Here is a 26,728-nt window from a genome sequence, read left to right as displayed (position 1 = left end):
CCCTCCCCAATGGGTGGGTCAACTTCCCAAGATGGCCAGGAGCAACTGGGTGGATTGCGGCTGGAGCTATTGGCGAGCTGAGCTGAGCCTAAGCGGTCCTAGCTGGAGTTGAGGCAAGTGACACCTCGGAGGCAGGACATACCTGGTAAATGGCTGTGCCCGTCAGGGTGGCTGAAAGTACCAGCTTCAGGGGGAGTTGAAATCCTGCAGTACCCAAAAGGAGGGTGCATGTGAATGCCAGCACTGCACAGACCCAGAGCCCCTCCTCTTTCCCAGGACACCCAGAAAATGGGTTAGGGTTCACAAGCCCAAGGCCACGCCAGGGGCTCCCCCTTGTCCCAAGCTGGAGGTTGTTCTTCCTGATGACAAGGGTTAAGAGGGGGGCAGGGCAGAAGCTGGCCTTCCACTATGACGGTTCTGTGCAAGGGAGGGAGGGGGGGCCATGTGTCACCCCATCGCCAGTTCCCCCTCATACCTTGCTGTGGAGTGTAGATGTAGTGTCTGAAGCAGATCCGAGTGCAGGACAGGAAGCCCTGCTTGGAACTGGGGGAGCTGGAGAAAGACCCAGGCAGGAGGGGCCCTCAGGAGGAGCCCCTGCCCTGAGCCGAGCCCCACAGCTTGGCTCGTTGCTCATCCCTGCCCTACCATGTTGCCCAGTGCCAGCGCCCCAACCAGCCAGCCCACCAGCCCTGTCCACGGCCTGCCCAGGGTGTGCCTACGACCTCACCTGCTTCCCAGCTTCTTCCGGCAAAGGAGAGCCCTCAGATATTCCTCAGAGTAGCTACTCTGCAGCCCCTGTGGAAGCAGACAGACCCACGGGCAAGCTGGTGAGACCCGCCTTGAGCCATCCCTGGTACCCCAGCTCAGGGAATCACAGTGGGCACCCAGTAGATGCCCTGTAAAAATTCAGGGTGAGTATGTGCGGAAGTAGGGGCCCACCCATGAGAATGAGGCCTGTGCCCCCAAAGCTGCCCTTTGCTCCTCCACAAATATAAGGCTAGTCAGTCTCCTATCTAAGACCGCGCTGGGAAGTTCTTCCTACGGTCTACCTCCAACGCTTCTTGCTTCAGCTGGTCATAGCTCATCACTGCGTCCCCCCCGGCCCTCTGGCCTCTGCCAGCTGAGACTGAGGTAAAGGGATGACTATGTCCTGCAGCACTTGGAGCCAGGATACAGGAGGGGGCCTTCTGGGTCAGATCCCGCAGCCTCTCCTCCTACTCAAGGGAGGTCACAAGGGAGACCAGATTTGTCTAAGCCACATCCCAGGACTTAGGCTGCCTGCCAAGCAGCAGAGGCCCATGGGAAGACGGGGTGGGCCCCTGGTATTGGTCATTAAAAGAGTGTGGGACCTTGGCACCTGTTGCCATGGCAACCTTGAGATCCAGGGCAGGGGTGGGTCAGCTCAGTCCTTGACTATGTCCTTTGAGGCTTAAACCTCTTTGCCCAAGGCCCAGAGAGGATTTTCTTTCTCTCAAGACTCCTCCAGAGAGAAGTGAGGCAGAAAAAAATTCCTGGACTAAAGGGAACAGGATGGGGGTGGGGTGGGGGTAGGGTAGAGACCTGACAGGTGCACTGTGTATTCTGGGCAGCTGTTCCCCACTTCTGAGGGGACACAGACGAGTGTGGGCATAAGGAGGGCAGTAGTGACAAGTACCGAGAGTCCTACCACCTGCCAAAGCTGGGGCAGGTGGGGGACCTGAACCCATTGGCCTCTCCAGCCCTTACCCTCCACCCTTCCCTGAGGGGCTCACTCTTCCTTTGGCTTCAGCCCCAAGTCCTCTCTTGAGCTCCAGGCCCAGAATCCAGCTGCTTTCCAGACCCTTCAAGGCCACACACTTGAAGCACGCATGGCTTATCTAGGTTCCAGATGTTAACAATGGCACCCCCTCCCCCACCTGCCATCTGTCCTAGTGGCCACTCCCCAAACTTTTTCTCCTCATCTGAAGAGTAACCAGCCCTTTTGCCTCTGTGCCATTCTCGCTCTCTCTCCTGAATTTGGGGTCCCCCGGAACAATCCTCCCTCTTCTCTCTCCAAGAAGACTACTCGCCCTGCCTCCACCTATACTCCCATGGTTTTGGATGAGTCCTGGTGCATTTTCACATGGCACTGCAAATATTTGTTGCTGCATCCTGTTCCCCCAGCGCCCTGGCAACTCCTGGAGGTCAAACCTGGGGCAGTTGGCTCCAGGTCCATTGCACCCAGCCCAGGCCTGGGACACGTAGGTGCTTAGATGGCACCTCCATAAGCTTGCCATATCTTGTAAGAATTCTCTCTGACCCTGAAGTATTTATCCACCCACCCACCCATCTCTGCAAAACTTCAGAAATATTCGTTGTCTACTATATGCTGCGACCTGCCCCAGGCCACACAGCAGACATGAAGAAACAGAGGTAACCGACTTCTCCCCTCTGCTCATGCTCTTTGCTATGCCTGCAGTACCGTCTCTTTAGTCTCTCCCTACTCCAGGTCCTCCCTGTCTTTCATGCCCCCCAGTCTGCCTCCTCCAGGAAGTCCTCCCAGCCTGCCCTCCCCTTTATCTGACTCCATCCAACTTAGAGTTGATTCATAATGCAGTTCTACCCCAGGTGCTTCCTGAATCATTTCAGCAGCCACAGAGGTCCTAGCACACAAGGCTCCTGGCCTGTCTCATTTCTTCAGTTTCAGTGTTTTAGAAGAACTTCTGTCAGAGTCTATCTCCTGGCCAGTTTCTCCTCTGCTGAATTCCACTGTGCACACAGCTAGGTGCCTGGGTGCGCACAGCTAGCCTTTGCCCTGGGAGGGAGGACTGACCAGTCCCTCAGTGGCCGCTATGTACTATGATCACCCATAGGGACCAACAGACATGGGCGACCCAGTGTCTTGGGTTCTGAGTAGAAGCCCAGCCCAGCCCTGCCCCTTTACCTTAGCGCCTGCTCCTGTCCTGTGGCTGAGGCTCCTCGCCAGCTGCACCGGGTACCAAAGGCTCAGGAATCCAAGACCCAGAAGGAGAGGCAGGGAAGCCAGGAGGGAGTAGTACTTGTAGATCTGGACAAACAGACACCAGCACACCTGCCTGCCGCCTTCCTCCCCCAAGCCGAAGACCAGGATCATGTGCCTCCCGCCTTACATGGGGCCCTGAGGGTGGGGTCAGGTACCCTGGAAAGGCTCTGGTTCTATTGCTCCCCGCACTCCCTACCCCCAGGCTCCTGGACTGTCATGTCTCTTAGAGGAGCCAAAGCGGGGGATTATGTGATTTCCTCCTCCCTGCCCCAGGGGTCTAAAATGGGGTGGGGGAACCCACTTTCTATGTTCCTACATTCCTACTGCTTTGGACACGTGCCCCTAATTTTGTCTATGCACAGTCTGCAACCTGGGCATCAGCAAAGTACATGCCCTGCTTCCCGAGGCTGGGCCCTTCTATGTTCGTTCATCGATTTGTTAATTCAACAAGTTTCCATGGAGAGCTTAGTATGTGCCAGGTTCTGAGTGGTGAAAAAGACCAACCAGTCCCTGCACTCAAACCAGCTAGTCATCATCTCTACTGGGAGGGGTTGGTATTATCAACTCCGTTTACAGAGGAGGCCTGAGTTACAGTGGACGTGGCTTCCTTTAAGCCCCTGGCACCACCCGGCATCTCTCTGCACATCTCTGCTTATTTTATTGTGTCTCCCCTCCCAAATGGCAGCACTTGGGATGCCAAGGTCTTCGTTGGTCTTGGGATGCCAAGGACTTTGTTGGTCTTGTCCACAGCTGTATTCTAGTGCCTGGAATTGTCTCTGGTACAGAGTGTGTGCTTCAAATATGTTAGTTGAATAAATGAACGAACGAATGAATGAATGAATGAAGTGGATTCAAATTCAAATCCTGGAGTCCAAAGCCGACACCTCCACCCTTGGGACCGCAGCCTGGGCAGCTTTACTCATGTGCAGCAGCCTATGAACCAGGTTCTGAGGTTCTGGAATTCTCTTTTTAGCCCTCTGCCACCTCCTCCAACAACCTGATCACGTCCTTTGTTGCTCTTCACTCTCACACCAAAGGAAGGGGAATCAGTTGGGGGGTGCGGTGGATGCCGGACTTCTCTTCCTCCCCCCCAGCCTGCTTGCCTCTCCCTGTCCCCTTCCGGACAGGAAGGTCCTGGGGGAGGGACAGCTTCCTCATCTCCCGCTTGTCCCACAGAGGGGCGAGCTTGGAATGGGGTGCAATGTGAGTGGAAGCCCATGTACAAAGGAAGGCCCCAGGGATCATAACCAGAGATGCAGGACCCCTGCTGGCGCCAGTATCCCTCCCCGCCCAGGCTGCTGGGAGTCCGCGGTTACCTGTGGTGCCTGGGGACACTCCGCTCTCTGCCAGACCTGGACCCCAAAGTGAGCCCAGGCCAGCGCACTGCCCAGCAGGTGTGCAGCTCCATGCCTGACCGTGGCACAGGCGGCCAGAGGGTAGTACAGGGCGGGGTAATAGAGCAGGGCCACCAGCTTCCAGGCTTCTGAAAACCAGACAGGCAGAGTGAAGCAGGGACAGATGCGGGGCCTGGGAGCAGCCCACACAGGACTCTGTCTCCATCTTCCAGGCCCCTCAGCTGGTTCAGTGCGCAAGAGCCCAGGTTTAAAATCCAGGCTCTGCGATCTTGGGCAAGTTACCTCTTGGAGTTTCGGTTTCCCCGTCTGTGAAATGGACATAATAGTGACATATCAGTAAAGCCAAATGGGGCACCCCATGTAGCCCAGCACCTCTTCGGCACTCCACAAAGTAAGCTCTGCTGCTTCACTGGCTCCTTCGGCAGCCCTGACGCCTGGGGCGAACAGCCACACTCGGCTGAGTCACCGTGAGCACTGACTGACCAAGGTCAGCCTCCTGAGGGCAGCTGTCCTTGTGATCATCAGCTGCATGAACCCAGCTCAGTTCTCAGGAGCCCTTTGTACCCCCTTCCCACCTTCCTTCTCACACAGGGCTGAGCTGTCTGGAGGACTCAGCCTGTGCCCACGCACAGCTTCCCTCATTCCCCCGCGCACAGGTGCGGCTTGCATGAAAACCAGTTCTGACCCGAGCAGGTGGGACCCCCAGAGGGGAGGTTTCAGGTATGGTGGCAGGACAGTGGGGAGACTCATGGCACAGCCCCTCCTCAGGATGGCTCATGACAGGGCACAGGGAGCTGCGTGGCTCACTCTGGAAGCAGCCTGCTCTGATGCTCTGGACTGGCCCCCACACCCCCACTTCATCACTGCAGCCCCAGGGCCTCAGCTACACTGGGTACCTTGGTCGGGTGGCAACACCAGGGTCAGGAAGGGCAGCGGGTCCTTGTCGGGGAGCAGCAGGCACAGGGAGCTGAAGAGGACCATGAAGACAGCGGTGGGCACTGCCCGGGGCCTGTCCCCCGCCAGGAAGTCTGCAGGGCTGGTGCAGAGGAGGAGAAGAGAATCCCTCAGGCCCCCTCACCACCCGTTCCGCAGGCCGCGCCCCACCAGCGGGAGCTGTGGAGTCAGTTCCACTTTCCAGGCAGGGAAACTGAGCCGCAGGGAGAAGCCGCTTTGCCCATTCATTCCACAAATATTTGGGGAGTGCGTGAGCTCTGCGCTTGGTCCCACCAGTACCCACACAGCAGGAACAAGCCTAAGCTCCGCTCCCTCTGCCGCCCTGGAAGCGCCAGGAAGGAGCCGCCTCCACACTAATGGGTCTGTCTGGGCTGGCAAACCTTCAGAGAGCTCGCAGAGTCACAACATCCTTGTGCAACGGCTGCTGCTCTGGCCTGGGTGTAGCCGCGGGGCAGAGGGCAGATGGCGGGCACGGCCGTCCCAGGAGTGACACCCCCAGCAGGACCAGCTTCTTCTATAGCACCCAGAGTGTCAGTCACCCGGGGCTACCTCCCCAGAAAGGCCGGGCACACGCGCTGTGCTGACAGGTGTGGGATGCCCGGATGTCTACAGTGGGGCTCTACCTGCCTCACCCCACCCTTAGGTCTGCCCCATGTGAGCTCAGGGTCATCCCCACACTCAGCTCTAGGGTTGCAAGTCTGAAGCCGGCTACAGGCCAGTCCCTTATAAATCCACCTGCAGCATCAGGGCCCCATGGGTATCCTCAAGGGAAATGGAGGGCACCACGGCCTGTGCAGGGGGGAGTCCTGGAGCTGGACCCTGTTGGGTTTTGTCTCCTGAATAGGGACTGGGCCCCTCCCCCTCCCTCTGGGGGTCCCCACCAAACCTGGAGAGCTGAGTGGAGGTGGGAAAAGCCCCCAGGCTGAGCGCGGTGGGAGTTGCCACTGAGGCCCCAGCTGGTTTCTTGTTACCCAACAAGCCACCACCTTCCTGAAGTGGCCCTTATGGCTGGGTCCCCTGAGAGGGGTGTGCCCAGGCCACGGCACCCACCTGGGCAATCCGGGCCTGCCACGCCCACAGTGGGGCCAGAGCTGGCGGCGCTGCTGTAGCACGGCCAGCAGCAGCGACACGAGGACCTGGAAGGACAACACAGAGGAGGGGCTGGAGTGCCCAGGCCTTTCCCAAGGGGCTGAGTCTGAGGACTTGACTCAGTTCCCAGGACGCCCCAACCCCCACTGCACACTCATGCATCCTGCATCCTAGTTTGGGTCCCCAAGCTGGGAGAACTCCCAGATACCCCCTCCCAGATTTGGGGCTCTTAGGGTCCCCTTTCAGCAGCCCCAGCAGGAAACATGAGTTCCCTTGCTCAGGCAGCGGTAGCTCAGTAGTCAGTGTGGACTCACCGACAACACGGCCAGGCAGGCATGGAGGAGACTGGGTGGCACACTGGGGTGGCAGGAGGGCACCACTCTGCAGAATAGGGGAAGGCTGGGTCAGGCCGGTGTAGAGACTGCCCAGTATGCACCATACCTGGGATTTCAAGTTGCCCGCACTGGCGTTCTACCCACCACCTCCCTCTATCCTCTGATCTCTCCTACCCAAACTCGCCCAGTTCTGTCTCCTCAGGATCTTTCTGGGGCTCTCATGCCCTGCTGTGTGCTGGCCCCATGCTGAGCACTGAGGTTGCAGGACTAAAGGAGACAGAGGAGTCCCAGGGGAGATATGGGAGAAGCCAAATGGGCCGGCTCAGCTTGAACCATTCCTCTTTCCCACCCAGACCCTTCCCACCCTTGAAGGCCCACTTCATCCCTCCCGCTTCCAGGAAGCCTTCCTGATTGCCCCGTGGCCCACAGATCTCTTCTTAGAACTGGGTCAAGCAGGTCAAGTAATCAGGTGTTTGGCCCTACATTTCTTTTTTTTTTTTTTTTTATAGAGGCATGTTTTTATTTATTTATTTATTATATTTGTTTGTTTTGTTTATACATGCACTGGGTACAGTCAGAAGCGCCGGAGGGTGAGAGAATTCACCAGAGCCAGAGCGGGGAGCAGAGCAGGCAGAAGGACCGAAGTACACTGCTGAGGGGAGCAGCGGGCGGCAGGAGAGGTCTGCGCACCATGTGGGATCCTCCTCCGGTGGCCGGGGAGCAGCCGGGGATCGAACCGGCGCCGCAGAGGCCGCGGGCAGCTTCGCAACCCAGCGCTCAACCGCTGCGCCACCGGGGAGGCCCTGGCCCTACATTTCACTCGCTAGTATCTGAATTTTGTCTGTCTCTTTGACTAGAATGATCTTCCTTGGTCTTTGAGAACAAATGTGTCTTCTTTTTCTGTTTCCCTTTCATGAAGGGCTGCCTCGTACAGCTGGGCAGTTTACACACCGCACAAGGATGCCCAGCCAAGAGAGTGAGTGTGCTCTGCGATCCAGGCCACACTCCTTCTTTCTAATTACCACAGAGGCTCCATGGCCTGGCAGAGATCTTGCTATTATCATAACTGAGCACAGAGGAGGTAAGCCCATGGCAGAGATAAAAAAAAAAAATTGATGAGGACAATTAGGGCCTCAACTTCCCTGACTGAGAAGAGAAAGGAATATTGTGGCAGAGAAAAGGATCAGGCAGGTTCAGGACCTGACCTAAGGGGGACCCCAAGGCCCCATCTACCAGGGTGACTTCACAGCCCTAGGACCCTATGCTGGGAGCACTCAGTGTCCCCTGAGGAGTCACTCCAGGGAGTGAGAAGCAGGAAAGACCCTGGTTCCTCGGGCTTGTCCTTGGGCGGAGGGCAGAATAAATCTTTCTTCCCATGGATGGGGCTGGCCATATAGAGGACCAGACTCCTCGATCTGCACGCCGACCTCCCCACTTCTAACTCTGAGCCTCTTACTCTGGCTTGGTGGGTGGGGTTTGGGGAAGGCAGGCCCCTGTGTAGCCCTGAGAGTGCAGAGGATCCGCTCCACGCCTGCTCAGCCTGCACTCCTCGCTGCCTTGGTCCTGCTCGACCCTGCACCCCAGACCCAGCCAGGTGGGTCTCAGCACACTGTCCCTGGAGCAGCCTGAATTTTCCTACTCACCCCAAAACAGGAGTCACCCCACCCCACGGATCCCCTCCAGGGCCCTGTCTGGGGGAAACTCTGGTCTCTTCTGTACTAACCAGATTCCCCTACCTGTCCCTTAGCTCAGTTTGACTGAGGATCATGGACCCTCAGTGTTGATCTGAGCATCAGAAATTTGACTAACCAAAGGCTTGGCTGCTGGGCCCACCTGTGTGCTGTGGGACAGACGAGAGGCACAGACCCAGAACACACACCTCAGGGAAGGTGGGAAGCCTGATCCTCAAAGAGGTACAAGGAGATGCTGGAGGATTTCAGGGAAACAGACATCTCCCAGATGTGAGGTGGTATTGCACGGTGGTTTTGATCTGCATTTCCCCGATAACAAGAGATGGTGGGCATCTTGCCACGCCCTGTTGGCCATCTGCGCATCTTTAGTAAAATGTCTGTTCAGAGCCTCTGTGCATGTTTTAAGTGGGTTGTTTTGTTTTCTGTTATTGAGTTGGATGAGTTCTTTGTATATTCTGGATGCAACAAGTGTTGGAGAAAAGGAACCCTCTTATACTGATGGTGGGAATGAAAATTAGTGCAGCCACTATGAAAACAGTACAAGGATGCCTCAGAGAATGACCAAGTACCATGTGGTCCAGTCAGTCCACTTCTGAGTATTTATCTGAAGGACACGAAAACACTAATTCGAAAAGACACAGGCATCCCTGTTCACTGTGGCCTTAGTCACAATGACTGGACAAGGAAACAGCCCGCATAGCTATGGATGGCTGAGAAGATAAAGAAGAGGCGGCATATATACACAGTGGAATACCAGCAGCTAGAAAAAGGTGACATCTTGTCATTTGTGACAATGTGGATGCACTGAGGGGCCAATGCTAAGTGAAATAAGGCACATGGAGAAAGACATTTGTCTTTCTGTATGATTTCACTCACATGTGGAATATAAAGAGACAAAGCAAGCAAACAGAACAAAACAGAAACAAATTTAGGTATAGGGAACAGAAAGGTGGTTACCAGAGGGGAAGGGGGCTGGTGGGGAGTGGGTGGAGGGCTCGCCGGGGGTGCAACAGATAGAAGGGCGTCAGTTTTGTGGTGAGGGATGGAAAGGAGACTTTCGTGATGCTCGTGCCGTTGTGGACACAGGTGCCCGATGACAATGCTGTGCACTTGAAACCTGCAGACTGTCAGACACTGCTACCTCAATAACTAATGTATGTAAAAAAATAAAAAAGGGGCCTCCCTGATGGCTCAAGGAGTTAAAACGCAACCTATCCGCAGCTATGGCAGCATGAGTTCGATCCCTGGCCAGGGAGCTACCCACATGGCACAGCAGACCTCTCCTGGCTCGCCCGCTGCTCCCCTCAGCAGTGTATTTCAGTAGATCCACCTGTTCTGCAACCTGGTCTGTCTCTGGTGAATCCTCTTACACCGCCCACCCCCCACACCTCTGGCCTTGTATGCATACATAAATCAATCTTTAAAAAAAATAAAAAATAAAAAAGGATGCAAAGGAGGGAGAGAAACTTGGGGTAAGGCATCAGAGGGGGTGTGGTTTGATGTGGGTCTAAGATGGTTTGTATCTCTTCAGGCAAAGAAGGGGGACGGGTGCCCCATGCAGAAGGAGTTGCTGGAGGAGAGAGGAAATGAGGCGACAGGCAGTAGACAGTGTGACTGGGGCCAGGGAAGGCATTCGGTTTGACTGCGGCCCGGAGGGTAGGCCGAGAGCAGGTTATAGCAGGCATGGGAGGCGCTGGGGTGTGTGAGCGGGACAGTGTCTGGGTTTTAGATTCCATAGCTAAATCTCAATAACAATGGCAACGGCGGTAACTATTGACATTACTTACTAAGCACTCATGAGTGCCAGGTTTTTTGTTCCCTGCATTAACTTGGTTAGTACTTAAATGATGGTTGCTGTGATTATCCCCTTTGTGTGGACAAGGAGACCAAGGCCCCGAAAGGCTACATCTCTTGCCCAAATCACACAGCTAGTCACGTGGCGGTCAGGATGTGCATGGAGCCGGCATCTGATGGGGAGCACATGGGGGGAGATATTAACTTGAACCATATGAAGCTGCCATTTCTGTGCAGCATTAACAGTCACATTGTTAACGGGCGCTGTGTCAAGAGCTGCTGCGGGGTGGAAGCGCCGCTGTTCTCGGAGGCCCTTAGGAGGAAGTATGGACTCGCTTGATGTGGAGGAGCAGAGGGAAAGGGAGTTTCCGGGACGGTCATAGGGTTCTGGGCCTTCCTCCAAGAGGAGGGGTGTAGCCCCAGGAAGCTTGACTTGGTCTTGAACCCTCTAGGACAGAGGCCGATGGTGTGGCGAGGATGCTGAGGCAGGGAAGGAGCAAGACAACTGTTTCTAGAAGTTTGGCTGTGGCGGGAGCCTATAAAAAGCTCCATCCAGAGAAGAGGGAAGAGCACATCCCTGGGGCGTGAAAGGCTGGCCATCTGGAGTGGGGGGTCATGGCCTGAGGTTCCCAAGGAGGGGGAGCTCTGTCTCCTGACACATTCCCCACCCTGTAATGGGGCCTGTGAGCACACATGGTGGGCGGGCCAGAGGGAAGCCCTTTGAAGTGGTGGGGGGTGACACCCTGGATGGCTGCCACAGGCACACTGGTGTCCCCAGGCTCTAGCTGGGAAACTCAGTGTTGATGAGGATGGAATACACAGGGGCACATGCCAGGCTGGGCACATAACCTGGCTAGAGGGGCCTCTGGGGTAGGAAAGAGCTAGTTCGATTTGCACACATCAGTCCTGTGCCCCACCAGATTCACCCCGACCTCCTCAACCAGGTCTTGGCACCAAGGGGGCACCTGGGTAAGTGTGGCCAGGTGAATGAGCCCGTCCAAGTCCATCACCAGTGCCCAGCAGCCCCCACTCCAGCCTGCCTGGGCACATGGACAGGCAGGGGATCCCAAGGTACAGAGCTCCTCAAATCTTTGCCACACCAGCTCCCTGGGGTATCTGAGTCACACTGGGAGAGGTAAACCCAAGTTCACCTCCTTGGGATTCCCCTGAGAACCAGCTTCCTGCTCCCACCTTTTGGTGGGGAGAGGCTTAGGCAGCTGGGCTTAGTTTGGCAAAGCAGATTCAAACAATCCTCTTTATTCTTCCCTGAAGCAGTAGAAGGAAACTGCAAATTCTAGATGTCACCCACATTAGAAGCAGTATTCCTCATCACCCAGTCCCTGCCACTACCGAGCTTCACCCAGACACCTTCTCTAAATACCCAAACCACAGATCTGGCTGCCGGCCCAGCCAGTGCCCAGGTCCTGAGGTTCAGACGCCCAAGGACACGGGTTCAAACTCAGGTCAGGGTCTGTGTCCTCCTGGGGTTTCTGGGCCCCTCCCCATCCTGCTGTTCCTTTCATCCATACATAAACAGCAGAGCAGACATGCCCGGATTCTCAAGGCCAGCCAGGGAAGGGGAGTAGGGGCACACCCTCTCCGCCAGCCAGCGGGGCTACTTTCCAGGTGGTGGGAACCCTGAGTCCTCTAAACAACAGCTCCTTCCCCCAGGCCTGGGTGGGGCCTCCATCCCTGCTGGGTGACCCAAGCCTGGCCAGGCCACAGCCCCAGCCCCTGGGGAGACACGCGAGCAATTTTCCTTCTTCAGTTTTGGTCATTGATGGAGAACAGATGTGCACACATCTGGTTCGGCACCCCCCTCCCTCCCCCCGGCTCACCTTTCTAGTTCCCCAAACCCTCAGACAGAGCAGGGAGGCGGAGGATGGGGCCTGGGCCAGGAGCAACAAGGGGAGAACTGGGCTCCGGGGCTCACACAGGCGAGGCGTCCTTGGCAGCTGGCGGGGGCCCAGAGGGGCCCAGCCCCTCTGCCAGGGTGCCCAGACTAAACAAAGTGAGAAAGGGTCTGCACAAAGGCAACCGTGGGCTGAGTCCTCGGGGCACGTTGGGCTGGGCAGAGGCCACCTCCCTCCCCTGGGCTGGCATGAGCCGATCTGCTATGGAGAACAGACTTCATCTTCAGGGAGACACTGAGACCGGCCAAACACAACAGGGGCGGCTCTTTCCACAATGGCTGCCCCCCACCCCCACCCCAGGCTTTCCTCCTCAAGTCTTCTCCTGTGCTGCCCGACAGGCCAGCCCAGAGGACCGAAGCTTACTGACACAACACCCCAGATACTCACCAGTGGGACCAGTAACCCCTCAGGGCAGTCCAGCTCCTCTCAACCACTCCCCCAGCACCCTCCATCCTGGCTGCAGGCCAGAATCACCCAGGTGGCCTCCTGAGACTGGATCTGAATGATCAAGATGCAAATCTAGGAATCTGCATTTTGGACACACCACACAGGTGCTTTTTAGGTGACCAGCCTGGCTCAGGTCCACCGTCTCACGTCTCTCAATCACAGAGCAAGAGCTGTTCTCCGGGCGCAGAGGCGGGGAAGGAAGCCCAGCGAGGCTGCGAAGTGCCCAGGGTCACGGAGCATCAGAGCCGCAAAAGCCTATCACAGTCACCCCCGCCGGGGCCTCCCCTACCCCGCCAGTGACCTCTGCCCCCGGGCCCACACAGAGCCAGGGGTTCCAGACTCACTCTTCTGGCTGGAGCTCCTGGCCGCCGGGGGGCTCGTCGATGTACCAGCTGCCATAGTCATCTGTGGCCCCGAAGGAGGTCTGGTTCGCCGCTGCCTGGGAGGACATTCTCTTCTCTCTTTGACCCCGACCAGAGAGAGAGAGAGAGAGAGAGAGAGAGAGAGAAACCACTACAGATGTGAAAAGAGACTTGGGGGTGGGGGTAAAGAAAGAAAACCCAAACGAAGAACTGTTTCTCTGGAATCCTAAAGGTTACTTTCTTGCTTTTAGCTGTCTGGGAAAAGCCCGTCTTGGAGTGTGGGCCTGGGCAGCTGGCACAGGAGGAGGGGAAGGGCTTCTCATGTCCCCTCCCGTCCCTTCCCGCCCAGTCTTGCCCGATCCTGCAGGAGGTTATCCCCTTGGGGAGAGTGCACCCCCTGCCCCCCGCCCCAGGGTCCTTGGCTCCAGCTAGCACACCTGTCTTTCTGTCTGTCTGTCCGAAGGGCCACCAGCTGACTGACCATTGCTCAGAAGACCCCTTTTAAAGGAGGTTTGTCCAATCCGAGCTACCCACAGAGCCCCTTTTCCTTTCCTCTCCCCACACCCCCCCCCCAGATGGACCCGCAGGCACCCTCAAGGAAGGAACAGGGAGGAAGGAGCTGCAGAGATGAAAGGCTGGGCGGGCTCTGCGGCCCCTCCTGCTCCCGCTGTCGGGGGTCCAGCCCAGTGCTCCCTCTTTGTTTGGACTCCCTCGAGACCTCTTCCCGGGGACCCTCCACCGCAGCCTGACCTTTGCTGGCTCCTTTGGGCCTAATGGTGGGAGCACACCAGGTCCTGACAGAGCCCCTGGCCAGGGAGGCGCCTGGGCCCTCAGCGCCTGAGCCAGAAGGGTGTGGCCAGATCCCCCCACCCGCACCTGCCTGCCTGGCTACCCACACACATACCTGCCCTTCGCCCACCACATCGGCAGTGCCCCACTCGTTTTAGCAACCAAGGTGGCCACGGGGGCTGGGCTGGGGCTGGCGGCAGGAGGCAGAGCCTTCCATTCCTTCTCTTGGGCCTCCACGTGTCTCTCACTGGTAAAACCTTTTTGTTTCTCCAACTTGATTTCACAAGGAGATAACTCACCCCCACAAGGCGGAAATTAGTCCTTTAAACGGGAACCAGACCCGCAACAACTCCGCCTGCCTCCTGCTCCTCCGGGAGTGTGGGTTGAGGGTGAGGAAGACAGGGCAGGACAGGGACTGGGGATCCTCTCTATCCTCCCTCCCCAGAGAAGCTGCACCCCGGCAGGACCCCCACCCCAACCCCCCAGGCCCCAGCCAGGAGACAAAGTCTCCACAACCCCACAGAGAGCCTGGGCGGTGGGGCTGCCCTGGCATTTATCCTTTTATTCTCTGAACACACATTCATTGACCACCTACTATGTGCCAACTTGCTCTGCACCCTGGGACAAGAGTTCACAGTTGGTGGGCGGCAGGTGGACACAGACGAGTAGGCAAATAACCTTGAGTCTGAGGGAAGCACAGAGTGTCCAAATGTGCGCACCGTTGGGGATGGAAGTTGGTCAGAGGGAAGGGGGCATTCCTGAAGAAAGAAACCTTTCATCTGAGATCTGAGGCAGGGAAAAGTCAGCTCAGCAGGAGGTGGGGGGGTGGGATGGGAGTGGGGGTGAGGGGAAGCGTGTTCCCTAACAGAAGAGCCGCAGGTGAGGCTCAGAGGCGACAGGACTTGAAATCCAGACCCCTCCGGCCAAGCCGCCAGACCCACAGGCCTTCCAGGACCAGGGCCTCTGATGGTTTTGGTTTCTCCTCCTTCCCAAACGGTCCCTCTTCCAGGAAGAGGCTCTGCCCACCCTTCTCACAATGCTGAGGAGTCTGTGTCGCTGACTCAGAGCTGAACCTGAACTTTATTTGATGTAATGCAGGAACCAGCACCACAGCTGTCTGATCCCGGGGATTTGGGGTGAATCCAGCCTCCCAGGCCGGGCTGTGAGCTCCCTGAGGGCAGAGCTCCGCTTCTCCTTCAATCTCTCCCCGCTTCCCCTGGTGCACAGTGCTGGGTGGGTCAGAGGCACTTAAAAAACTGGGGTTGGCAAGTCATTGCTTATCTTTGAGACTATCGTTCCTCCATGCACCTGCCCCCTGAAGCCTCGGGTTGGGCCACGGTTTCTCCAGCCACAGCAGCAGAGCCCAGCATTCCCTCCCACTGCTCAGGGGCCTCAGGCCTGTAGCTCAGGGAACCACCAACTCTAATCTGAGTTTAATGCCTCCTTGTGAGAGCTCTTGATCATTAAAGTCAAGTCTGTGATGGGGAGTTCACTCCCTCTCCAAGGCAGATTTGCCCCCAGTCTGGTTTGGTCATTCATTCATTCATTCATTCATTCAACAGATGGTGATTGTAGGTTAATTATGTGCCCAGCCAGGTTCTCCACCCCAAGCCTACAGCAGCAAGCAAGACAGATACAGGCCTGCCCCTCAGGGAATGTAACCTCTAGTAGTGGTCGCAGGGCTGGGGTGGGGGTGAGGGAGACAGAAACAAGTCACTAGTGCTGAGAAGGAAAACAAGGTAATGCAAGAGAAGAGAGACAGACAGACAGAAGTTGATTATTGAAGGCTGGAGGGTCAGGGGCGTCCTTGCTGAGGAGGCAACATTAAAGAGAGATCTGAGGGAAGGAGGGGCCACCTTCCTGGCCCTGAGCTCCCCATCCACCCTGGTGAGGGCCAGGAGGCTGGCCAGGTGGAAGCTCCATGGTTCCAGAGTGACCACATGACTCAGGCTGGGAAGGGGACCCCACTTCTCGAGCCCTAAGTACCTCCTCAGCTTGGAGCCACAACAGCTCGGAGTTCCTACCTGCAGTCTGGGGTTAGCCCAGAGGGGTTAGGAAGGATGTCACTGGCCGGGGAACATATTGAGAAGAGAAAGCCAGCAAGGAGGTGCTCCTGAGGAATTCTCTGAAGGCCTGGCGATTGTACTCAGGGCCTGACCTCCGGAGCAGGCTTTCCAGTAGCAGACTCACACCCAGAGGAGGAGACCAGCACCTGCCCTCAGGAAAGGAGGGGCGGATGAGCAGAGGGAAAGACTGTGAGGCTCAGGGAAGCGGAGTGGGGGCAGGGAGCCAGGAGGTGGCTGGGGCAAGGTGGGAAGCTCTGAAGAGGAGGGCCTGGTCAGCAGTGGTAGCAAGAGCCAGATGGGAGTGCCTGAGGAAGGTGGACGGGGGAGTTTGAGGGGCAAGGAGAGAGCAGGGGAGGGGCAGGACTGCATATAGTGACCCACGTGGGCCTCCCTGGAAACACTCAGATAAGGTTAAAGGCAATGCCCAGGGAGCAGCCCAGGCCAACAGAGCTCCCATCCATTGGGGCACAGATTGGGGGGTGGCCAAGCCCTGGTCCTGTTAGGGGGAAAAGGCTGTCCCAAAGCTAATTCCATACAGGCTTTGTGGACTCCACCCCCTCCCAGGCCAAAGCCAAAGACACTGGGAACTCCAAATCCCATCACCACCCAAGGGAAGGTGGCTGGGACCTGAGGGTGGGGTTAAGCAGCCAGCTGGATATAAAAGGCAGACATGTGGGCTTTGGGGGATCCCCATTTTGGCTCTCCGCCAGCTCGCAGCGTCCGGCCAGCTCTGAGAGTGCCTTTGGGTTTCCAGGTCGGCGGATCGGGTAGGACGCATTAAAGACTTTATTTCCCTATTTTCTCCCTGAGTTGTACATTTTCCTTATTTCCTTTTCCCTTGTAAATAAACCTTTTATGAACCTTTTGTGTGTGTCTGTAGTGGAGTATTCATAAGTCCCTTGTAAGCGCGCGGGTGAGGACCCACAGCCAGGAACCCGTTTAATATCAGGGCTGCTCTATAACAGTCCTTGTGAGAGAGGGCCCCGAAAAGCTTCTGGGCTCTGAGCAAAGGCCGTCTGCCGTTTTTGGACCTGGCACCGGAGCTTCCCTGCCCTGCCCTCAGGCTGGAGCTGGCCTGTGAGGCCTCGGGACACAGCTTCCTTCCTCCCTGTGTTTTTGTTCAAGTTGATTAAATCTGAGGTATTTTTGTGTCTAGGAACAGAGGCTGGCGTGCATGCCTTCAGCAGCGTGTGGTTATCAAAATCCTCAAAGGACAAAGTGCTAAACGTAAAGCAAGCCAACAGTGGACGCCAAAGAATGGAGAAGGCCAGCAGCATCCCCAGCTCAGAACCACCCCCAGAAACTCCCAAATCCCCCATGCTATCTCCAGAATTTTGGGAGCACCACAAGAACGCTGGGGTCTCAGTATCACCTCCATGAACCCCTGAAGTTCAGTAACACCAAAACCTCCCAGAACCTGACTATATTCCACGGACCTCCAAACTGGCTAATCAAGCACAGGTCAGGTCAAAACCATGCTGAGCAACTGCAAAAGGCCTGGACACCCCCACTGCTCACCCCCCTTCCAGCAGTCCTTGGCTTTCAGAGTCCAACCGCACCCCCCCACACACAAAGTTCTATAATATTCAAACCTCAATGACACAGCACAGCAAAGAACACCCGGTGTCCTCTGGCCCAGGGTTGGGGAGATGTGCCTGCCTGTGCCGCCCAGCTGCTCTGTGAACTTGTGGGTAAGAGGCCAAGACAGGTCAACCCTGTGGAGGCCAGCCCCTAGCTACAAAGTGCACTCACGTGCGCACATATCCAACTGCCCCCGGCATGCACATGGGCCTAACCCTGGCTGCACAGCCAGCCCGAGCCCACGCAGTGGGCGAGAGGCAGGGGATGTTGGCAGCTAAGCTCACAGTGGGAGAGTGTGGATGGCTCTCTGCTTCCTACCTCCCTCTGGAAACCCATGCCTCCCTCACCAGTAACACCAACGCAGCCAGGACCAGATCAACTGGTATGAGTGTGGACACTGGTGAGAAGGGGGGTGTAGCTAGCTATTCCAGGGAGCAGTTTGGGTTTTTCCTTCCCAGAGAACTAGGCTAGAAGTGACTTGCAAGAGGGAAGGGAGGGAGGCAGATTTCAGCTCAGGACAAAGGTAACTTTCTGACTTCACAGAGTAGTGAACCCCTCATCAGGGGAGGCATCCAAGGAGCTGCAGAGGGTCTTCTGCCTCCAGAGGATGGCATACTCATCTAGCCAGGAAAGCCTGGCATTGTCCCTTCCCAGCACGTCTCCTGGGGTCAGGCCTGGAGAGATGGGCTTCCTGCAGCCCTCCTTCCTCAGATTGTTCCGGCTAATCACGCCGCAGGGCGCTCCATAGTCTCTTGCCCACAGGCATCAGACACAGCCCTTTGGCCCCTTGTGCCTTTTGGGGCCCATACTAGCTCACCCCACTCCCTGAGTACAGCTACCTCCTGGTCTCGGACCTCATCTCCCAGAATTGTTCAATCTCCCACTCCTGCCCCCTTCCTGTTTCCACCCTTTGTTTGTGCTCAGTCCCCCCTCCATGCCTTCTCCCTGCTCCCCCAACTGCTCCAGTCCTACCTGGCCTGCAGGGCTTGGCTCCAGCCCCGCTTCTGCCACGTGCTCTCTTGACCTCTGCCTCTTGGGCCTCTTCCTCTGCTTAGTGATCCCCCCAGAGAATCTTGTCCCTCCAGGCAGACAGGGTGCTCCCCAGTAACTGGGGCTCCTCTGAGGGCCAGCACCTGCTCCAACAGGGATCCTGGAGGGAGAGGGATGGCTGCCGGTGGGGTCACAGCGGTTGGACCCACCGGAGCAGCATCCCGGGCACCTGCTTTAAAAGGTGTTTCATCTCCTCCTCCACACAAGCAGCCCCCTCCTTCCGCCAGCTCTGGCCCTGCCCCTCCTCCCGCCCCCCAAGCCTCCTGCCCGTGATTTCGGGATCAGAGAAGCCCACCCCACCCCCATTTCTCCAGTTCAGCCCACAGCAGGGCTGGGGCCCCACGTAACACACAGGACGGCTTGTCTCCGGAGGAGCCTCTCCACCCCCAAACCATTTGCCAGAAACTTGATCTCCTTGGCCCTCAGAATCACCTCTTGGAGAAGTCTGCCTCGGGCTTTGAAGACTGAGCTTCCCCAGCTGTGGCCCTGGATAGGCTCAGGAACCCCCCACCTTCCCTCATTTGTCACCAGTCTTCACTCCCAGGGGGCTGCTGCCTGATGAATTGCACCAAGCCGAGGGGAGCCACCACCAGCTTTTAATAACCGGATCAGCAACCCCCGCTGCCCGGCTGGCCTGAGGGCTCTGACCTTGGGAAGGGGGCAGCTTGTCACACTTTCAAGGGGCTTTGGGGCTCAAATTTCAGGTAAGAGCCACTCCAGGGGGGCGCCAAAAGGAGGGCTTTCTCTTCAACTCCTCACAGCCCAGCCTCTCTCCTGACCAAAGTGGGGGTCTGAGGCCTGTTGCTCACCCCAAGCACATTCCTGTAGCAGCCAAAGCTGCAGGGACAGTGACCCCCAATCCTGGTGTTGGCTCACCAGGCTCTACTCTCCCCCAGTGAGCAGAGGATTTAACGACCACTGGGGAAGCCAGAAAGGGCTCAGAGGGTAATAAAATGTGGTGCGTGGTGGACAGGGAGGAGAGAAAAGGATAAAGGAGGGCCAGGAAGCAAGGCCCTAAGTTCTCAGGAGAAGAGAGTTGGGGCGTCATCTTCTTTCTCAAAGGAGAAAAGGGGTGCAGTCAATAAAAGGGTGAGGTAGCTCAGGGAGCACAGACCTTGGGCCGTGGGATTGTTTTTCAGTCATAGAAGAGTCCCTCCCCCTCCCCCTGCAAGAGGACACAGTAGTGATGGCTAGACCAGGCTGGGGGGGGGGTGGCGTGTGAGGGGGGTCGGGGTGTTGAGAGAGAGAGAGAGAGAGAGGAACTTGTGAGGGAGTGGGAGCACACACAAGGGCACACAGCCCAAGCCAAGCCTGGAAGGGGTCCGCCAGCTCTGACCTGACCCCTCCATTTTCACCAAGGACAGGAGGGTGTTTAGGGAGAAAGGGTTAAACCCACTACCCAAAAAGAAAACAAACCTTAGGCGTTCTTGGGGACCCATCCTCAAGAAACTCTTGCCTGTGTACGTAGAGAAGATGCCCAAGGCTGTTTGTCATGGCAACACACTGGCAGAAAGTCCACCTCCGCCAGTAAGCTTTGACAAGCGGATGGTGTTCGGGCGACACAGAACAGGGCGCTTCCTTCTGGCCTGGCGGGGTGGCCCTCCAAGATGGCCAAGTCACTGCCGCTGACCACACAGGTCCCGAAGTCGCCGAATTGCCGAACAATACTTGATCCTGTTTTGTGCATACGTGTGCATGTGTGTGTGCGCGTGTGTGCGCGTGTGTTCAAACAGAAACCAGGAGTCTGGCAGACACACGGTAACTCTGCATAATGGCCACGTTTTGGGCAGAGATGAGTTTTGGAGAAGGAAGGGATTTTCACTAGTTTGAAATGATGATACAGGGTAAGTAGGTGTGTAATGGTTGATCATTTCTCTCTCCCTCTCTCCCCCCCTGTAAAATCACTATGCTGTACCCTGAAAGTAATATATATCCAATAGATTGCAATGAAAAAAACTTCTATTGTACTATATATTTTTAGTAAGCAAAAGGAAATCGTAAGGCTGTGTTGAAGCTCGCTGTGAGAGAGGCACTGAGGACACCGCTGAGGTGTGTAAAATGGGTTTCATGCCCCCCAGTATAGCACACTCCCCAGCCCCCCTGAAGCTAGATGCAGTCCTGAGACTAAGTGTCGGCTGGTGAAATGAAAAGCTGGTGAAATGAAAGTGGTGCTGAACATCATTTTCAAAAAGAGGTATTCTTCCAAAAAAGAGGTGCTTTCTTTACTCCTTCCTCCCAGGTGACTGAAATGCAGTTGTGATGGCAGGATATCAAGCAGCCGTAGTGGACCATGAGGTGGAGGAGGTCGTGACTAAGTAAGAGGGCAGTGAGTTAGCTATGAAGACGGAGCCTGAGCTAAGCTAGATTACAGCGCTGGAGGGGCCCTCACAGGCCCCTGCTCTGTCTACCCTGTCCATCACGTCCAGAGGAAACAGACCAGAAGTCACAGGATGTGCTGGGGCAGTGACTGAGCTAGTTTTCCCAGAGATACTTCCACCCCCACCTGACCCTCCCCTCCCCTCCCCACACACACAGACACACACTCATACACACACAGCTCATGGCTCTTCCTAGACATTTCCCTTCCCAGAGTTTGGTCTCTGCTCCATTCTGTAGCTGGAGGACCCCCTTTGGGGCGTTGCCCCTGGGGTTGGGGCAGGCACCCAGAGTTGGTAAAGTAGCAGGTTGGGGGCACACCTCTCAGCCTGCTGTCTGATGAGGACAGAGCAAAATCCCCGCCACTGGTGCCCTATTTGACTTCTTCCTCAGTCTGTCTCTCTATCCTTCTGTCTGTCTGTCTGTCCTGGTCTCTCTTTCCATTTCTACCTCGATCTGATTCAGTCTATTCTGTATTTTATTTCTCTTATCTTTCTGTCTCGCTTTTTGTCTGTTGCGTTCTTTCTCTCTCTCTGTTTTCTGTTCTTCCCTTTCTATTCCTCTCTCTCCTGCCATTTTATTTCTCTCTCCAAGCCTGGATGTCAAGTTTGTCTTCCTCCTAAAGTTTCAGGCAGTGACTTTCCTTAGACTGTGCTGGTGCTAGCTCAACGCCGCCTCTGCCGGTGCCTGTGCCTCCCTCCTCCCCCTTTCTTCTTACCTGCTGTCATGGTCGGCGCTGCAGAGACTGCACTGGGCTCAGGACAGCAGGGCCCGCAGTGTCCCTTAGCGAATCAGACACCTCTGGCTCAGGGGGGTGAGTTTTCAGAGTCAGTGGAACAGCTGGGTCGCTGGGCACACAGAAAGCTGCTGAGATCAGTCTCTCCCTCCGGCCACCCTCTGAACTTTATTCTTCCCAAAGCAAGGCTGACAGAGGGGGGCTGTCAGAATGAGCCCAGGGAACATGTGTACAGGCAGGCTCCCCTCTACCTTTTTGCCATGCTGAAGGCCAGAGCTAAAGAACTTCAGGGATGGGCCTCCCCGATGGCGCAGCAGTTGAGCGCTGGGTTGTGAAGCTGCCCGCGGCCTCTGCAGCGCTGGTTCGATCCCCAGCTGCTCCCCGGCCACCAGAGGAGGGTCCCACATGGTGCGCAGACCTCTCCTGCCGCCCGCTGCTCCCCTCAGCAGTGTACTTCGGTCCTTCTGCCTGCTCTGCTCCCCGCTCTGGCTCTGGTGAATCCTCTCACCCTCCAGCGCTTCTGACTGTACCCAGTGCTTGTATAAATAAACAAACAAACAAACAAACAAATAAATAAAAAACATGCCTCTATTAAAAAAAAAAAAAAAAACTTTAGGGATAACCCAAGATTCTCCTGATTGTGCTCCAGAGCCTGGAGGGGGGGCGGGGCAGGAAGGGAAGGGTATACAATCTGAGGGGGGCAGGAAAAATGGGGACAGGATCAGAGTTATCACTTAAAAGGGAAACTTTCATGTAGCAAGGCCTCGGCCCTAACCGCCACCATGGGTGGAGGGAGGAGACCAGGCTTCTGATTGTGTCTTTTCCACTTACTAGCAGAGCGACCGCAAGCAGGCACTTTCCTGCTGTGGGCCTCAGTTTTCCCATCTGTGCAGTGGAGAGCGGCTGGCTGTTGTGCTTGACTTTGCCAGACTGTGCCTGCGAGTCTATAACCACATGAGCCTCTGGCACTGTGGTGCCCAGGGAGTGGGGCGAGCCCCTAGAGCGGTTCCGTTATGGAGCTGTAGCTGAAGCCCCAAGGCAATGAGGGTCACACGGTCACACCGGCGTGGGAATGCAGAGGCCATTCCTTGGCTCACCCACCTGATCTGCCTGAGTCTGTTTCCCGATCTGCAGAAGGGGCCAGTAGTCCCAGCCTAGGCCCTGAGGCGGATCCAGTAAATTCACAGACAGCGGCCCTGGCTGGGATGATTCAGCTCTGAACAGACTGGGTGTGGGGTGGGGTGGAAACAAGTAGGAGGTAGGTCCTTGGGGGTAGGGGCTTAAGGCTTACAAGAGCCATGTGGGGTGTCAGCAGGGGAGGCTGAAAGAAGCCATTGTGGGAAGGGCCTTCCCCGGTGGCCTAATTACAGGCCCAGGCGCTTACAAAGCCAGTGCCCCTGAGTGGCCATTCTTCCCGGGAAAGAAAGAAGACTTGAGGGCCCCATTAAGACCTTTTATACAGCAGGAGGGGGCTTGGAAGTCAGCACTGTTTCCCCCTCTTTTCACCCACACCCCTCCCCTTTCTGGACCTCTTCCAGGGGAGCCAGACCTCTGCATCAAGGGACACCCTCATCTGGAGTTTACACCTTTTGCAAACCTCAGAAACCAAATGAGGGAGGTAGCTGGGAATAGAAAGAAGCCAGGAAAAGAGTTTGGACCTGGTCCTGCCCTGCTCCCCTGGGCTCAATTTCCCCATCTGTAAAATGGGGGTGCCATCCAACCCTGGTTTGCTAGAATTCATAGAGGTTTCCAGATTTTCCCCATGGAATGGTGACCAGGCCAGAGAAGCCTGGGAACTAGGAACCACTGCCTCGTGCCTGACACTTACCCCCCACACTGCTGCCTTCCTCTAGAGCAACAGTTTGCCCAAGCCGGCTCAAGGAGGCCTCTCTCTGGCTCCCAGTGTGGGTCCAAGGTCCAAACAGTCTTCACTTCTCACAGAGGGAATCCCGAGGAGATAGCCCCAAGAGTCATTTCTTAGTCTTTATGTACAAGCAGAACCCGGGTTTGTTCATCAGATCATTCATTCATTCATTCATTCTACAATGCTTAGGCATTCCCCAGATAACTGTCCCTATCCCTGGCAGGCCAGGCCTGGGACAAAAGCAAGTCTTCCCTAGGACGTTATGCTAAGCAAGATAGCCAGTCACAAAAAGGAAAAGGCCGTATGATTCCATTTATATGAGGGGCCTGGGGTAGTTACACTCATAGAGACAGAAAATAAAAGGGTGGTTGCCAGGGCCTAGGGCAGAGAGTGGGGAGCTGTTTAATGAGGGTAGAGTTTCAGTTTTACCAGATGAAAAGAGTCCTGGAGATGGGGTACACAACAGTGTAAATATATGTAACACGGCTGAACTGCATGCTTAAAAATGGTTAAGATGGTACATGTATGTTATGTGTATTTTACCACAATTTAAAAAAAAGTCACTATACACACATCCCAAAAGGAAAAAAGGTCCTTTCTGAGAGACGGAGTGGGGGGATACAAATGTGGAGGAAACGCAAACCCTGCCAAGGCCACCACTGTCACCTCAGATCCTTTTTAGTAAGCTGGAGGGAGGTAAGCAGGAGGGAAGGAGGAGAGCAGTGTTGAGCGGCTCAGGAGAAAGAGAATGGGGCCTGGCTGAGGCATAGCACCTGCTTGAGGCGCATGGTGCAGGGTGCAGTGCACAAAGGCTGGCCCTAGCACAGAAGGCACCGACTCCCATTCGCATCTTGTAACACCTTTGGGGGTCACTTCAAGCATGTGAGGACAGAGAGCACACTTTCACCAAGTCACTGAATCTCCAAGACCTTCGAGCCAGCAACAGCCAGGGCCAGCTGTCGAAGCAAAGGTTCCTGGGAGCTCTGTCACTCACAATGTCCCCAAATGTCTGACTGTGGCCTTTCCCAGTATGACTTACAGTCTCAGGCTGTGGGAGGACTTGGCCCGCTCCTACTTATCAGACGGATGTGGTGGACTGACGCCCATGAAAGGAGGGAATCTGGGGCCTCCCTGGTGGTGCAGGGGTTAAAGACACTGCGCTCTCAAGCTATTGGCAGCCACTGCAGCACGAGTTCCATCCCTGGCCAGGGAGCTACCCACATGGCGCAGCAGACCTCTCCTGTCTCTCCCGCTGCTCCCCTCAGCAGTGTATTTCAGTGGATCTGCCTATTCTGCTCCCCACTGTCTCTGGTGAATCCTCTCACCCCCCACACCTCTGGCCTACACCCCAGTTCTTATATACATAAAGGATTCTTTAAAAAAAAAAAAAGAAAGAAAGAAAGAAAGGAGGAAATCTGCCCAGGTCTCCAAGCAAATCCAGTGACTAGAATTCTGGTCTTCTAAACCCTCTGAGCCTTGTCTCCTTGGCAAACGTGAAGACACTGAATTTTAATCATAGCGGAGGAAACTTACCACACACATGGGCGTCCTTGGCTGGGCTGGCCAAAGCCATGTTCACACTGGTTATCTTTTACTTTAAAAACGGATGCATTCCAGTCAAGGTGACTTAAAGTGAACTTTTTTGTTTCTTTTTTAAAAGATTTTATTTATTTTTGCCTAGAAGAACTGGAGTGTAGGCCAGAGGTGGGGGGAGGGGGCGAGAGGATTCGCCAGAGAGAGAGTGGGGAGCAGAGCAGACAGATGTACTGAAATACTCTGCTGAGGGGAGCAGCGGGTGAGACAGGAGAGCTCTGCTGCGCCATTATGTGGGTCAGCTCCCTGGCCAGGGATCGAACTCAGGCCGTAGTGGTGATAGCTCTGAGATTTAACGCCTAGGCCACTAGGGAGGCCCTCAAGTGAACTTTTTTGAATGAAGTCTATGCTGCCCCTACAGAGTTCTTTCAGCTCAGAACTGTGCTTCTATAGTTTCAGGGTATAAGAGTCCTTAATAGGTGGAATTTAAATATTTGAGCAGGCCCCAGGGCATATATAGTAGGGGAAAGTATAGATAGACTTAGAATCTCTAAGTTCTTACTAAGTTCTCTACTTCTTAGTCTCAGTTTCTTCATCTATAAAGTGGGGGTAATGATATAGAGTATGGCGTGCCTGCAGCCTTCTGGTACTAGCTACCAGCGAAGAGATTCATGGAAGATGATGATGAGATGATGGTGATGATATTAGATAAAGATGACAAGGGAGGTGATGATGGTGATGGTGACAGAGTTGGTAGTAATGATGGAGATGATGATAATGGTGGTGGTGGTGACAGTGGTGGTGCTGGTGGTAATAATGGTGGTGAGGCGGTGGTGGTATGGTGATAATGGTGAAGGTAGAGATGGTCCTTATTGACAAGTGCCCAGAATCTCCCCTCTCTCATTGGGTATCAGCAAGACTCAGGGTGATGGGGGACTGATTCCAGCTTGACCACTCTTTGGTTTAAGAGGCTCTGCCTATGTGACCTTGGGCAAATTCTCCCCTTTCCCTGAGGCACCCCCATCCATACAAATCAAGAACTCTTGGGAATGAATGGCATATGGGACAAGGAAGTCCTAATTAACCCATCCCCATGCCTCCCATGCTAGTACTCCTCATCCCTGACCCTGCTCTAATTTTCCCTGCAGAATTTATCATCTTCTTTTTTTTTTTTTTTTTTTTTTTATAGAGGCATGCTTTATTTATTTGTTTGCTGGTTTGTTTGTTTGTTTTGTTTTATACATGCACTGGGTACAGTCAGAAGCACGGGAGGGTGAGAGAATTCACCAGAGCCAGAGCGGGGAACAGAACAGGCAGAAGGACCGAAGTACACTGCTGAGGGGAGCAGCGGGCGGCAGGAGCCGTCTGCACACCATGTGGGACCCTCCTCCGGTGGCCAGGGAGCAGCCGGGGATCGAACCGGCGCCGCAGAGGCCGCGGGCAGCTTCGCAACCCAGCGCTCAACCGCTGCGCCACAGGGGAGGCCCAGAATTTATCATCTTCTAATAGATATTGTAATTTACTTCTTTTCTATAGTTAGTGTTTATTTTTGGACTGACTCTGGACTGACCCCTCCCCCATTAGAAGATATATTTCGGGAGGGCAGGAAACTGTGTTTGGTTCACTGCAATATTCCAAATGCCTAAAATAGTGCCTGGCACACAGTAGATGCTCAATAAATATTTGGTTTTTGAACATATCCCCTAAGGGAGGCATCAATGGCTGCCTTTGTTCCAAAGGCTCAGCTTCCTTCCTAGCTTGTTACCTGGTTTCTTCTCAAACAAACAGAGAGGGGTGGGGTGTGGCCCTGACT

General features: G+C 55.4%; 1 protein-coding gene across 5 annotated transcripts in view; it reads right to left on the bottom strand.

Moving 5' to 3' along the window:
- The window catches only part of STRA6 (signaling receptor and transporter of retinol STRA6), a 30,137-nt gene extending 11,514 nt beyond the window's left edge, over positions 1-18,623 (bottom strand). The window contains exons 1-11 of one of the 5 annotated variants that reach the window (XM_037502124.2): positions 18,329-18,623; positions 12,903-13,019; positions 6,693-6,759; positions 6,340-6,425; positions 5,232-5,371; positions 4,618-4,641; positions 4,297-4,463; positions 2,903-3,025; positions 728-795; positions 476-552; positions 143-204 (exon numbers count right to left, since the gene is read on the bottom strand). In XM_037502124.2, coding sequence (XP_037358021.1) covers positions 143-204; positions 476-552; positions 728-795; positions 2,903-3,025; positions 4,297-4,463; positions 4,618-4,641; positions 5,232-5,371; positions 6,340-6,425; positions 6,693-6,759; positions 12,903-13,009 — 921 coding nt within the window. In that variant the 5' untranslated portion in view covers positions 13,010-13,019; positions 18,329-18,623. Of the gene's footprint in view, positions 1-142; positions 205-475; positions 553-727; positions 796-2,902; positions 3,026-4,296; positions 4,464-4,617; positions 4,642-5,231; positions 5,372-6,339; positions 6,426-6,692; positions 6,760-12,902; positions 13,020-13,357; positions 13,483-13,824; positions 14,135-15,733; positions 16,386-17,367; positions 18,287-18,328 lie in introns of those variants that run through there. The other 4 variants (XM_054700199.1, XM_037502126.2, XM_037502122.2 and 1 more) reach the window with 4 other exon arrangements.
- Between the last annotated feature and the right edge of the window lie 8,105 nt (positions 18,624-26,728).

The sequence above is a fragment of the Talpa occidentalis genome, unplaced genomic scaffold (genome assembly GCF_014898055.3).
Source record: "Talpa occidentalis isolate TD23 unplaced genomic scaffold, MPIMG_talOcc4v2.1 talOcc4.11, whole genome shotgun sequence".
In the NCBI taxonomy this organism is placed as follows: Eukaryota; Metazoa; Chordata; class Mammalia; order Eulipotyphla; family Talpidae; genus Talpa; species Talpa occidentalis.
This window is presented reverse-complemented; position numbering and strand designations above follow the sequence as displayed.